Here is a 12,298-nt window from a genome sequence, read left to right on the forward strand (position 1 = left end):
TAAGCTCTTGGAATAGTATACTTAATTCGAACTAGATATATAAAACGAATTATAATAAGATAGTTGATTTTCTATTCATAAATCTTGATCAAGAGCAGTTAAATGTTGATTTAGTTACATTCAACTTGAACATTGTATATATATATATTCTCTGTATATTATTATAACGTTATATGCTTAGTATCTTCTAAAAATCCTCTGAACAGTTGACTTCTATAATATAAATCGATTATCGAGCAGTCTCACAAAGGAATTTATATGGTTACATAATTTTTTTTTTTTTTTAATTGGGCTAACAATTACATAATGGTTTAAGAGAGCTCTTCTTCGATTACGACGTCGTCCGAAGGATTATACAAAGCGTAAGTGTCACGCGCCCTAACTTAACCTGCCATTTTACACATCTCTAGCGCATGGCATTGGCGGCGCTAGTAGCCGTTATATCTCATTTGGCAACGACGCAACTCAACAACGGTTATGATTTGTCTTCTACATTTACACTTTATTGTTTCTTTTTGGTGATATATTTATAATTAACATCAACAAAAGTAAAACTAACTACACTTCATATTACGAGTGAAAAAGTTTTATAATGCATAACAACGTTACGATCATGGAAAATATTATTCTTAAATGTTCAACATGCTTACTGTTGGTAAATTAATAAATAGTATGTAGTACTGCAACCGTGCAACATACAGATTATATTATTGTTGTTCTTATAAAAAAATCATCAAGTATCAAATATTAAAACTTGATGTCGTATGCTATGATCGAATATTTATATTAACTTGCACCGAGACTTCGGAATTTAGATATGCATTGTAACTTTCACTACAAGAAAACATGGATTTTACGACTACAATTGGCGACTATATATGTAGTCGTCATTTTTGGCGACTAAGTAGTGACTATTTAGCGACTATTTTACGACTACAAATATTTGGTCATATATTAGTCATTTTTTAACGACTGCATATGTTAGTCGCTAGTTTAGTCGTAATTTAGCGACTATTTTATGACTATATTGCACACCAAAATATGTAGTTGCTAAATAGTCACCAATTTAGCGACTAATATGCGACTTATAGTAAACGGTCGCTAAGAAGTCGCATATCAGTCGCTATTTAAGAAAATCATAATTTTCAAAATTTAATCCCAAACCATTAACCAAACCCCAAGACCTAAATCATAAACTCTAAATCTTAGAAATTAATTCATAATTCATAAATTCAAAACTTAACCCCAAATCATAAACCTATACACCAAACCCTGTACTTTAAACCCTATATCTTAAATTTTAAACTTTTATAATGTATAGTATATAGAAATTAAATTATAAACCATTTAACCAAAATATAACCATTATGTGTATAAAATTAAATCTAATCTAAAACTATTTAGTGTATATATATAATTTAATACTTCCAAAAACTATTTACTTATAAAATTTATTAAATTAGTCATTGTAAAATCTGAAACTAATTGTTGATAAAAAAAAAACATAAAACTATATCATTTAGTCTGGGCTTTGAGAGGCTTTTGTACCACTTTGGATTTTGATATGAATTGAAAATTGGCCAACAAAAAAAAGAAATAAAAATCAACAAACAAAGAAACCTTCACCAACCTGTGCCTCTATTCCTCACACTACACTTAGAAAAAAAAAATCATCATCACTCTCGAAACTCTTTCGGAGAAACTCTCACTCTCATTTCTTCGAATCGCGATGACTCTGTCCGGCCAAACCTCCGACCGTATCTCCAGATCTAGAAGGGAAACTGGTTTCCGTGGGAGAAGGTTAGTTTGTTCTATCTCTATTTCCCCCTTTAAATCTGATTTTGGGATTAGGGTTTCTGGTCTACGTTTGTAATGACCTTAATCTTCGAATTGGTTTGAAGACGACATATAAGAAGCAGAAGCTGAGAGGTGAAGCGGAGGAAGACGGCATAGAAGACGAAAAAGCTAAGCCGTGGATTTATCGACGAAATTAGAAGTTGGGATCTCAAAACCGGGAAAGATCTGCTTCGATTCAAGTCGTGTGCTTCTCCGGCGCACAGCCGAAAACTTGGGTCGACTAAAGAATCAATTTTTCTATCAAGCAACAATGGGTCAAGTTCTCTTTTGCTCTCACACCTATCCTCTCCGACGTTCTTGAAGGCTTAGTAGTTGCTTTCATTTGTTATCCCTTCTTTTTTTTTTTTTTTCTTGTTCCGCTGTAGGAGCATAGATTTTCACTTTGATTCTGCTGAAAACGAGTTTGATTTATCTGCTTGATATCGGTAGCCAATGCTGATGTGATCCACTTAGTTGCCTTTTCGCGTTTCTCATCCCCTGTGTGATTGCAGATGAGGGAGGATAAGAAGTAGAAGAATGATGAAGGAGAAGTGAGGGAAGGAGTAGCGCATCAATAGCTTTGTTGCCACGCGGGTATATCTCTTGTCATTTCTTTCAAATGTCTAGCTCCATCTGTTTTGGTCTCCATGGAGGTGGGTTTCTTTTCTTTCAAAAATCCTGGAACTGCTTTGTTATTTCATCTTTTCAGAATTCTTGAGTACTTATGTGCAAAATTGTTTTGTTTTTTTTTTGCTTTCTTTGGTGGGTTTCTCTCAGATCAAGTGTCAGCTGTTTTGGTTGAGTCTTGTGGCTTAAAGAACTTAAGGCTCAACTCGGCTCTCCTCAGTGTCACCAAAGTCACCGAAGGTACTCAAACTAAGCTCTCTAAAAGCATATCACTTCTTTCACAGAGTCACCTCAGTTTTGGTGATTTTATATGATAAAATCTGGTATGTGTGTGTGTTGGTGTTTGTGTTTGTGTCTTTGAAGCTTATGGTTTGAACATGTGATTTTTGTTTACTATATTATTTTGTTGTTTGTGATCAATAGACTGGATTTGGAGAAGCTTGAAAGCGGTTGGCTGGAAGAAGATAGGTAAAACCCTTATGTTTATTTTATTACTCTTGTATTACTCTTCAATTCTTTGAAGTCACATTGTTGCATGCGTAAACCATCTTAGGTCGAAGATGATGTTTGGCTTACAGAGAAAGCCACAGCCAAGCACACTCTTAGACAGAGCTCATGATGTACAACTTTATTTCAGAGCGTAAGGTAAACTTTCATTGGTTAAGACATTTTCTTATCCTATTGTATCTTTCGCTATTAAGGTACAATATATATACTTTGCTACTTATTGTTGTGAGACTTTTATTAAATCTGTCAAAGAGTCATTTGTTTAGAAGCCTCTGTTGTAATTTTTGTGAGGCTTTTTGTTGAATTTGTCAAGAGTTATTTGGTAATACCGATCTCTAGACACCTGTTTTATATGCACTCTTTAACTTGAGTCACCATTGTCGATCTTCTTACTCACACTCACGTTTTTAAGCTAGAAGACATGTTAGTTATAGTGAATTGCTTGTCCCGATTGTTTCTCATTTCTAGTCTCGATTTTGAAATTGTGTTATATTGATAATGGGAAATGAGTCCCCATGATACATTTTTTGTTTGTTTGTTCTGAAGAAATGAGTTGCTCTTGGAACATTAATGGGAACTACCTAGGCTTTAATGATGGAATACAAAGCAATTGAGAATGTGCTACAAACCATTTATTATGTAGTTTTTCATCTATTCTTATTTTTAGTTATGATTTTTAATTTTATTTTGTAATACAATTTTTTTGTAATCATGGTTTATAATAATAAATATAGTACTCAAAAAATAATGTTTTAAAACATTATTCATAATTTAAATATATTTAAAACAATTAATAAAATATATGTAATTTGTATAAATACTGTATAAATACTGTATAAATACAATAATGTATAAATACTTGAATACAACTATAGTCAGTAATTAGTCGTTAATTAGTCACTAAATTTGGTGACTACATTATGACTATTTTGCGTTGTCGTAAAATAGTCGTAACGTGGTCGCTAAATTTAGTGACTATATTATGACTAAATTTACGACTACGCAAAATAGTCGTAATGTAGTCGCTATTTGGCGACTAATTTTACGACTATTTATTTTAGCGACTCTCGATTTACGACTACTAGTTTTAGTCGCTATTTAGTCGTAACACACCGTTTAGCGACTAAATAGTGACTAATAGTGCAGTCGCTATTTGCCTGTTTTCTTGTAGTGTTTGTAAGTAAAAAGTAAACGTTGTTTTTGACAGCACACTCACTTGAAATTAATTCCATAACAAAACTATGACGTTAAAACTGTAAAAATGAAAAATTTTAGAAAACTATACGAAATATGGATATATATAATTTACACAAGGTACGTCAGTAAGCTAACAAAGATTACAATTTACAGATACAATGAATTCACAAGAGTGGGTCTATCAAGTTTCATCAGTTTTATTTAACGGCCACGAGAAGTCAAGTTAATTGCTATATGCATTACTGCCATTGCATTTACACCTCTCGATATTACGTTTTCAAATTTGTAACTGATTTTGTCAATAATTTCTCGAAATGAAGATTCATTTCACAGTCAAAATCTATCTCACATATAGAAGAGGAAGACGAAAAAAACCCGGAGCATATATATACCTTGTTTTATTAAAGGATAAGTTTTGTAAGTGGTGTGAAATCTTAATCACTTTTAAATTTTGCACTTTTATGTTTGATGTGTATTTGTCGAATAGATTGGTGAATAAAAGAGCCTATTAATTCATTGCATTTAATCAACTTTTTTTCTTGTGGTTGAAAGGACTCGCTTTTTAAAAAAAAAATATCTTAAATAAATTTGGTTTATGTTTAATCAAATAAAATAATTATCAGAACCCATGTTATAACACGATATTTCGGTAAACTTCAATTAAACAAAATTTTGGATACATTACATCAACATACGTTGCATATATTATTGTCTTTTTACTTTTAAATCTGGAAATAAATCAAAATAGCAGTTCTTGAAACACACATAAATACAATATTTAGCATTTCTGTAGCTAATTAATTAATATGAAAATTTTCAAATAAAAAAAACCTCCAACTTCAAATTTTATGTATTATATATATATATTTCTTTTCTTTTGATCAAATGTATTTTATATATTTCAAGTGAGCAAGCAAACGCAAACTTGCCCATATAATAATCAAATAGAAAGTACAATACTAAGAGCAAAAAAAGAATGAAGTAGACACAAAAATTAACATAAAAGACAACACTCGCCTTCAAATATTAAATTTTAGTTTTATAATTATTTAAAAAAAAAATAACAAGAGAGGATTCTAACTTTTTGGTCTATATAAATACCTGAAGGCACCGTTTCATCTTATAAACCCCACAGCAAAAAAAGACACTCTCCTTTCTCTCCCTATCTCTCTCTCTCTCTTTTTCCGCTGTTTCAATGGCCACTGAGCTCGACACCAGTAGCTTACTTTTGGCCCTCTTGTCCAAATGTAGCCTCCTTACTCAAACCAATCTCGCTCTCTCTCTTATCGTAGCCTCCCTTGCTTGTCTTGCCGTCTCTCTCTTCTACTGGTCTCATCCCGGAGGACCCGCATGGGGAAAATACTTCTCCCACCGCCGCCACCAAACCACCGTGATCCCTGGACCAAGAGGCTTACCTTTTATCGGAAGCATGTCTCTCATGTCAAACACTCTTGCTCACCGTTGCATAGCCGCGACCGCAGAGAAGTTCGGAGCCAAACGGTTAATGGCGTTTAGCTTGGGAGAAACTCGCATGATCGTCACTTGCAACCCTGATGTAGCTAAAGAGATTCTCAACAGTTCTGTTTTTGCTGACCGTCCGGTTAAAGAATCAGCTTATTCCCTCATGTTTAACCGAGCTATCGGTTTCGCACCTTACGGCGTTTACTGGCGAACCTTGAGAAAGATCGCGTCTAACCATCTTTTCAGCCCGAGACAGATCAAACGCTCCGAAACGCAAAGAAGCGTGATCGCGAATCAGATCACGAGGTGTCTCGTGAAACAGAGTAGCACCGAAGGTCTCTGTTTTGCACGTGACTTGATCAAAACGGCATCGCTTAACAACATGATGTGCTCTGTTTTCGGGAAAGAATACGAGCTTGAGCACGAGCATGAAGAAGTCAGGGAGCTTAGTGAATTGGTTGACGAAGGTTATGATCTTCTCGGAAAACTCAACTGGACCGATCATCTCCCGTGGCTCTCAGAACTTGATCCTCAACGAATCCGGTCTAGATGCTCAACTCTCGTACCGAAAGTAAACCGATTCGTGAACCGGATTATCTCTGACCACCGTGCTCAGGCTCGTGACTCGCCTAGTGACTTCGTTGACGTATTGCTCTCTCTCGATGGTCCGGATAAATTATCCGACCCGGATATGATCGCCGTTCTTTGGGTATGTACACGTGGCTTTTGTTGTTTTTTACTAAACATAGACAAGAGAAAAAAAAAATAAACACAAGAAACATTTTTATTTAGGTTTCGGATAATTTAATATGCCATTTTAAGTAATACTGTACGATGGATGGAACTAGAGTATTTGCAATTTGTGGTTTTTTTTTTTTTTTTTTTTTTTCAATAGGAGATGATATTCAGAGGAACTGACACGGTGGCTGTTCTGATCGAGTGGATTCTTGCTAGGATGGTCCTTCATCCAGATGTTCAATCGACGGTCCACAGAGAGCTTGATCAGATCGTGGGGAGATCAAGAGCCGTTGAAGAGTCTGACGTGGCGTCTTTGGTGTATCTAACGGCTGTGGTGAAAGAAGTCTTGAGGCTTCACCCGCCAGGTCCATTACTCTCATGGTCCCGTTTAGCAATCACAGATACGACCATCGACGGTCACCGTGTTCCGGCGGGGACCACCGCGATGGTGAACATGTGGGCTATATCACATGATCCACAGGGGTGGGAGAATCCCTTGGAGTTTAAACCTGAGCGGTTTGTAGCCAAGGAAGGCGAGGTTGAGTTCTCGGTTCTTGGGTCGGATTTGAGGCTTGCACCGTTCGGGTCGGGTCGTCGGATCTGTCCAGGGAAGAATCTTGGTTTGGCCACCGTGACGTTTTGGACTGCGACGCTTTTGCACGAGTTTGAATGGCGACCACCGTCCGATGAGAAGACCGTTGACTTGTCCGAGAAACTGAGGCTCTCGTGTGAGATGGCTAATCCTCTTGCTGCTAAGTTACGCCCCAGGCGCAGGTTTAGCGTGTGATCCTTCAAGATATTCACAGATACACTGGTAACTAAAGTGAAGAAATTAGTGTGAGACAAAAAAATAAAAAAAGAACAAACAAGGTGAAGCATACACAAAAAAAAAAAAAAGATACAAATAAAATAAAATTAAAAAGAAAAGAAAAGAATGGTTATGAAGTTTTAGAGTATTATAAACTTATAACATCTTGATACGTATTATTAAAGAAAAAAAGAAAAAAAAAATATTGATACGCGAAGTGTTTGGTGGTGTGAGGAGTGATATTTTGTAAATATGATTATAAACATTATTGTTACAAAGAAAGTTAATATTATTGCTTAATAATACTACTTGGTTATTATATTTTCTTCTCGTTTTTCCTTTTGCATTGTGGTTTTATATCATAATAGTACTTCATTTCCTCGTTTCGATAGTATTATCTAAAAACTTAATGGTTGTAATGTGGAGTATTATTAACTCCGAAATTGTGGGAAACGATCTTTGTTTGAACACGAACAAACCCGATCAAAAGCAAACATATAATAAAATCATCCTTTCATCCGGCCTGATCATAATACCAAAAACACATAATCGTAATAATGTGCCTATTTGAACAACAAAAAAAACAGTGATATTACATTATACCAATTCATCATAACAAAAGTAAATTCTTACATACCAAAAATTATATACGGGAAATTCAAATCCCATGTAACCTTGAATATTCAAAATATACCAAAAATGTTAACAAAAATAAATGTTTGCCGAATAAATCGAAGGAGTTGTTTTCACATTTTTTTTGCCCCAGCCAAAATTTATAAAAGATTCGTCTTTATAAAAGTTGCAGATTTGACATACCCTGTCCCTTATTTGTCTTTGTTTATATCTTTCTTTTTATGCGTAACGACCAATCAAAATTCTATTTGTCTCGTCACATTACAAAAACTATATAACGTGTGTATCTATTTACCTACAAAAGTACTCTATATATATAATTTATTTCCTTTTTTTTTGTCCAACATAAAGAAATCAACTCAAATGAGCTTCCTTTTTATTCATTAATAGAGTGGTCAGCGTTCACTCTATATAACTAAACAACCAAATTCAATGTAATAAATTCAACTCAATTTACGGTAACTTAATTTATAGGACGGACCGGCATGCCTTTATAACATGCCCAAAACTACTAAACATTTATAAGAGAATGGATTAATTACAGAATAGGGACTTTATTCTAGAAATTTTATTGAATGATGTCATTCTGTCTGGACTTACAGAAGTAGGTCTTTTAATTCAACTGAAATGATGAAACTGTCCCTATTTCACATAACCCTAAAATCTCTCTTTCTCTCTTCTTTCTGCTTCTCGACGCCGTGAATCAGTTTTTCTTTTCAGACTCTCAGTTCTACTCTCCGACAACTACATCTTCCTGGCCGCCAGCCATGGTTAAAAGGAAGAACCCTTTCTTCTGAAGCTTTCTCGGCCATAAAGCATTAGAATCTCAGGCTGTTGGATCTCGTCGCAGATCTGAACTCCGGTCATGAAAAGCTTCATCCGGCGTAAGTCAGCTTGTGTTTTCCACAACGATTCATCCTCTCTTTGGCTTCCAAACGAATAAGAAGACAAACCAATTACCTTCTAATTTAATTCATGATTTGTTAATCATAAAACTTGTAATTTTCGGATTTGGATTAGATTTGTAGATGAATTGAAAGTTTTAATTCAATTTGTGTTTATAATTGAATCTCTTGGGTTCTCTATCTATCATCCCCTTAGGGTTTAGTGTTTATGATTTGAAACCCTTGGGTTTACTAGATACTATCCCCTTAGGGTTTAGATTTCTTCATGCAAAACAAAATAGAGATTGAGAGAAGTTTTGAGTTTAATGGACTGCTATGGTTTTGGATTTATTGGATCAGAGAAACCATATTTTTGGTTCAAAGAGGTTTTGTGTTGATCGGCGGCAAAAAAATTTTTGGTTGTTGTTGCGTCGTGAAGAGAGGAAAGAGAAGATACAGAGGGACAAAACTGAAATTTTATCTAAAACAAAAAGACCTATATTTGAGAGTCTGGATGATCATACCTTTTTTTCAAAGTTTTGGGCTAACAAAACCTCTTTTCTGTAATAATCCCACATGTAAATAGATCTTAGACATATATCTTATATAATAAGAGAAGGTTTCTTTTAAACTTTGTTTGAGATGATGACATTTGGCGCTTTATATAGCTGACACGTGTCCTCATATTAATTTCATTTTATAATTTATTATACACAAATATTTAAGATCCATTGCTAATTAAATATGGCCATAATTGTCAACTTAATCCCTTGGTAATTAAAAAATTTACCTTAACAAACAAACAAATGAAATCTGAACTTGCAGCCCTTGTGTTTCTCTTCCTCTCATACGGTATTTAAATTAAAGCTTGAATTTAATTTTAGTTTTGCATTATGTTCTTGAAAATATAACCTCTTGCCATCAAAGTAAAATAAGCAATTTAATCATTGCTTTCTTATTTATTTTTAATTAAATATTAGTAATATGTTTTCCATAAAATTATACAATATAATTCAATCTCTGATTACTTTTATTATTATTATTATTTATTTATACTAGGAATCAACACTCCCACACACTAACTATGATTTAAAAAATGATACAACTTTAAAACAATTGCTCTCTACTCTACTCTAGAGTCACACTCTACTCTAGAGTCACAACAATCTAAAAATAGGATTGTTTTAGGGAAGCTCCATACTTTAGAAGAAACAATCTCTTAAGCTCCATACTTTAGAAGAAACAATCTCTTACTCAGCTTTAAAGATCTAGACGAAAATGTAAATCAACTACCTAATCCACACCACACCTATCTCACCTACTGAATATTAAAAATTTCCACTCTAACTAATTTTTTACTTGCTTTCAGGCATGCAACTCGCCTATCTAAGTTCGAAGATCTATTGATTCGGGAAAAGTAGTGTCTCTCTTTGGGAAAAAATTGTCATTGAAAGACATGTCAAACTTCTTACACTCTGGGCAGACTATTTATATTTGAATGCAACATCGTCAACCCAAATATTTTTTTAACTCCAACAATTCCACAAAAGATATTATATTTCATATATATCTGGTTAATTCTGTATTTGTTTTTTCCCTATTCTCCCACATGTAATATATATTGCTTCCAATTAAATCAATTTCTGTCTTACTTTTCACATCAGTTTTTCTTAATATTCTTAAAATAATCTTCTAAAATGAACAACAATCTTATAGTCTTTAATATTTTCCCCAGTAACTATTTCAAGTCAAGTAATGTCCCGTCAATTTTAGTTGGCAAAATTTATTTAGACCCAAAAGATTTGTACGTGATTGACCAAATAGAGACTTACGTCAGACAACAAGGATGGAGGCCAGGTAATATGACCAATTTTTATTTTATTTTTACTACTATTTGTATTACTTAAAACATCGTCTTAATATTTTTAAGGAACATTTTGTTTTTGGTGTCAAGCAAAAGTGGTTGAAGTTGTGTATTGCGCAATGGGTGGCATTACATTTCATGCACTAACTGTAATTTGAAAATGAAAAAATCTGGCTCGACCTTGACATGTCACACTTTCCCTCCATCCGAAGCTATGGGAATACTCCGGTGTGTTGTTTTCAATGAGTCCGGAGTGTGGCAAACCATTGTTTCATAGTTTTTTTCATATGTTATTTATTTTATTTTGTGTACGTACTAATTATTTGAAGGTACTATTCAAACTGAAATTCCCAACCCAAGTCACTTTTTTATTCTTAGGCCAACTTAGATGAATTGGACAACGAGGTGGCTCAGCTCATCAAAGACTTAATAGGGAAGAAATTGTATTCCAATGTCAAAGAGTCTACATACAGTTTCACGGCTCTATGTACCAGAGTTTCACTGTCAGTCTGTCACATCCATCAAAGACGATCAACACCACTTTCTCCTAGAACCTGAGACACACATGTGGAAAAAATTTCAACACGAAATCATAAACCATATACGCTTGAATTTTAACATTTACAATTTGACATTTTTCATAAACCATATACACTTGAATTTGCAAGGGATAAAGCATTGAAGAAACAAAGTTTTGCCAGATATTAAAATAAAAAACATATCTGTAATACAAATTTTGTTGTTGAAAAAAAAATGTAATTTATATTTATTTTAAATTTTAGTTTTGCCTTCACTCACTCAACATGAAAAACAAAGATGAAGGTGATTTGGCCCTTATCAATGTCGAAGAAAGAACTCCCCAAAAGGTGATTATCTCTAAGTATATTTAATATATTCACTAAATAAATAAAAGCCACTAAATAGGGTTTGATTGGTTTTTAACATTACTGGTCTAATGTTGACAGGAAATACAACAACAAAAGTAAAACAACTTTTGATGTTGGGAGAAACCAGCAAGCAAATCACTTGTCATTTCATCTCCAAAGGAAAGACAAATACAAGTCACATAAAAAAAAGACAGTACATATTTCAAATTTCACCGTATATGTATTACAAATTAGTAGCATCGCAAAACAACACATTCTAACTGTAGAATAGAGAGATATTTTACTCTTTTCTACATTTTGTTATTTAATAAATTAAACAAGACTAATAAATAAAATTAAACATCAAGGTTTGCTTTTAGTAATGGTGTGACACCCCAGTTTTAGAGACTTACGGAGAGGTTTAAAAGATTTGATTTGGCCACCTATGTCACCAAAGTGCACTTATTTTTTCGGTCAAGGGTCCTGAGAGAACTCCACAGTTAAGCGTGCTTATGCTGAAGTAGTCTCAGGATGGGTGACTTTCCGGAAAGTGATTGTTCGAACTGTGCGAGTGAGGAAAAAACACAGGAAAAGATCATGTGGTGATTTGTAGGGACAGTAACAAGTCTTTAAAGCCTCTCGGATATAGCAAACCGACCGTCGGATATGGATGGGCTCAAGGGCCTAATGAGAGGACGTGAGGCTCATTAAGGAAGGTGGGCCCATGGACTGGGATTGGACATGAGGCTCACTAATAGGTGGCGGTCGGAGCGTTACAAGTGGTATCAAAGCCGAACCTAGATAAGTGTGGAGTTGAGTTGGCTCACACTGTCGGTGTGACGGTCTTGATGCGCAATGAGGACGTTGCGATATGTTA

The 12,298-nt window shown here is 34.3% G+C and overlaps 1 protein-coding gene and 1 long non-coding RNA gene across 7 annotated transcripts; both read left to right on the forward strand.

Annotated features, from left to right (window-relative positions):
* The first annotated feature begins 832 nt into the window (after nt 1-832).
* LOC104749132 (uncharacterized) lies at nt 833-3,769 on the forward strand. Of its 6 annotated transcripts, none has more exons than XR_761330.3 (7): nt 833-1,800; nt 1,902-2,111; nt 2,349-2,489; nt 2,614-2,703; nt 2,887-2,931; nt 3,017-3,108; nt 3,517-3,769. It is a non-coding gene; the product is annotated as an uncharacterized LOC104749132 (long non-coding RNA). The 6 variants fall into 6 exon arrangements; XR_015585387.1 differs by having other exon boundaries at nt 1,580-1,800; nt 2,614-2,786; XR_015585389.1 differs by having other exon boundaries at nt 1,580-1,800; nt 2,349-2,430.
* A 1,359-nt stretch (nt 3,770-5,128) lies between these two features.
* LOC104753191 (cytochrome P450 78A9) lies at nt 5,129-7,495 on the forward strand. The gene is made up of 2 exons (XM_019238481.2): nt 5,129-6,337; nt 6,524-7,495. The coding sequence occupies exons 1-2, from the start codon at nt 5,363-5,365 to the stop codon at nt 7,151-7,153; spliced, it is 1,605 nt and encodes a 534-aa protein (XP_019094026.2). The 5' UTR covers nt 5,129-5,362; the 3' UTR covers nt 7,154-7,495.
* Nucleotides 7,496-12,298: the final 4,803 nt, after the last annotated feature.

This window comes from Camelina sativa, chromosome 16, assembly GCF_030686135.1.
Source record: "Camelina sativa cultivar CO46 ecotype springtype chromosome 16, ASM3068613v1".
NCBI lineage: Eukaryota > Viridiplantae > Streptophyta > Magnoliopsida > Brassicales > Brassicaceae > Camelina > Camelina sativa.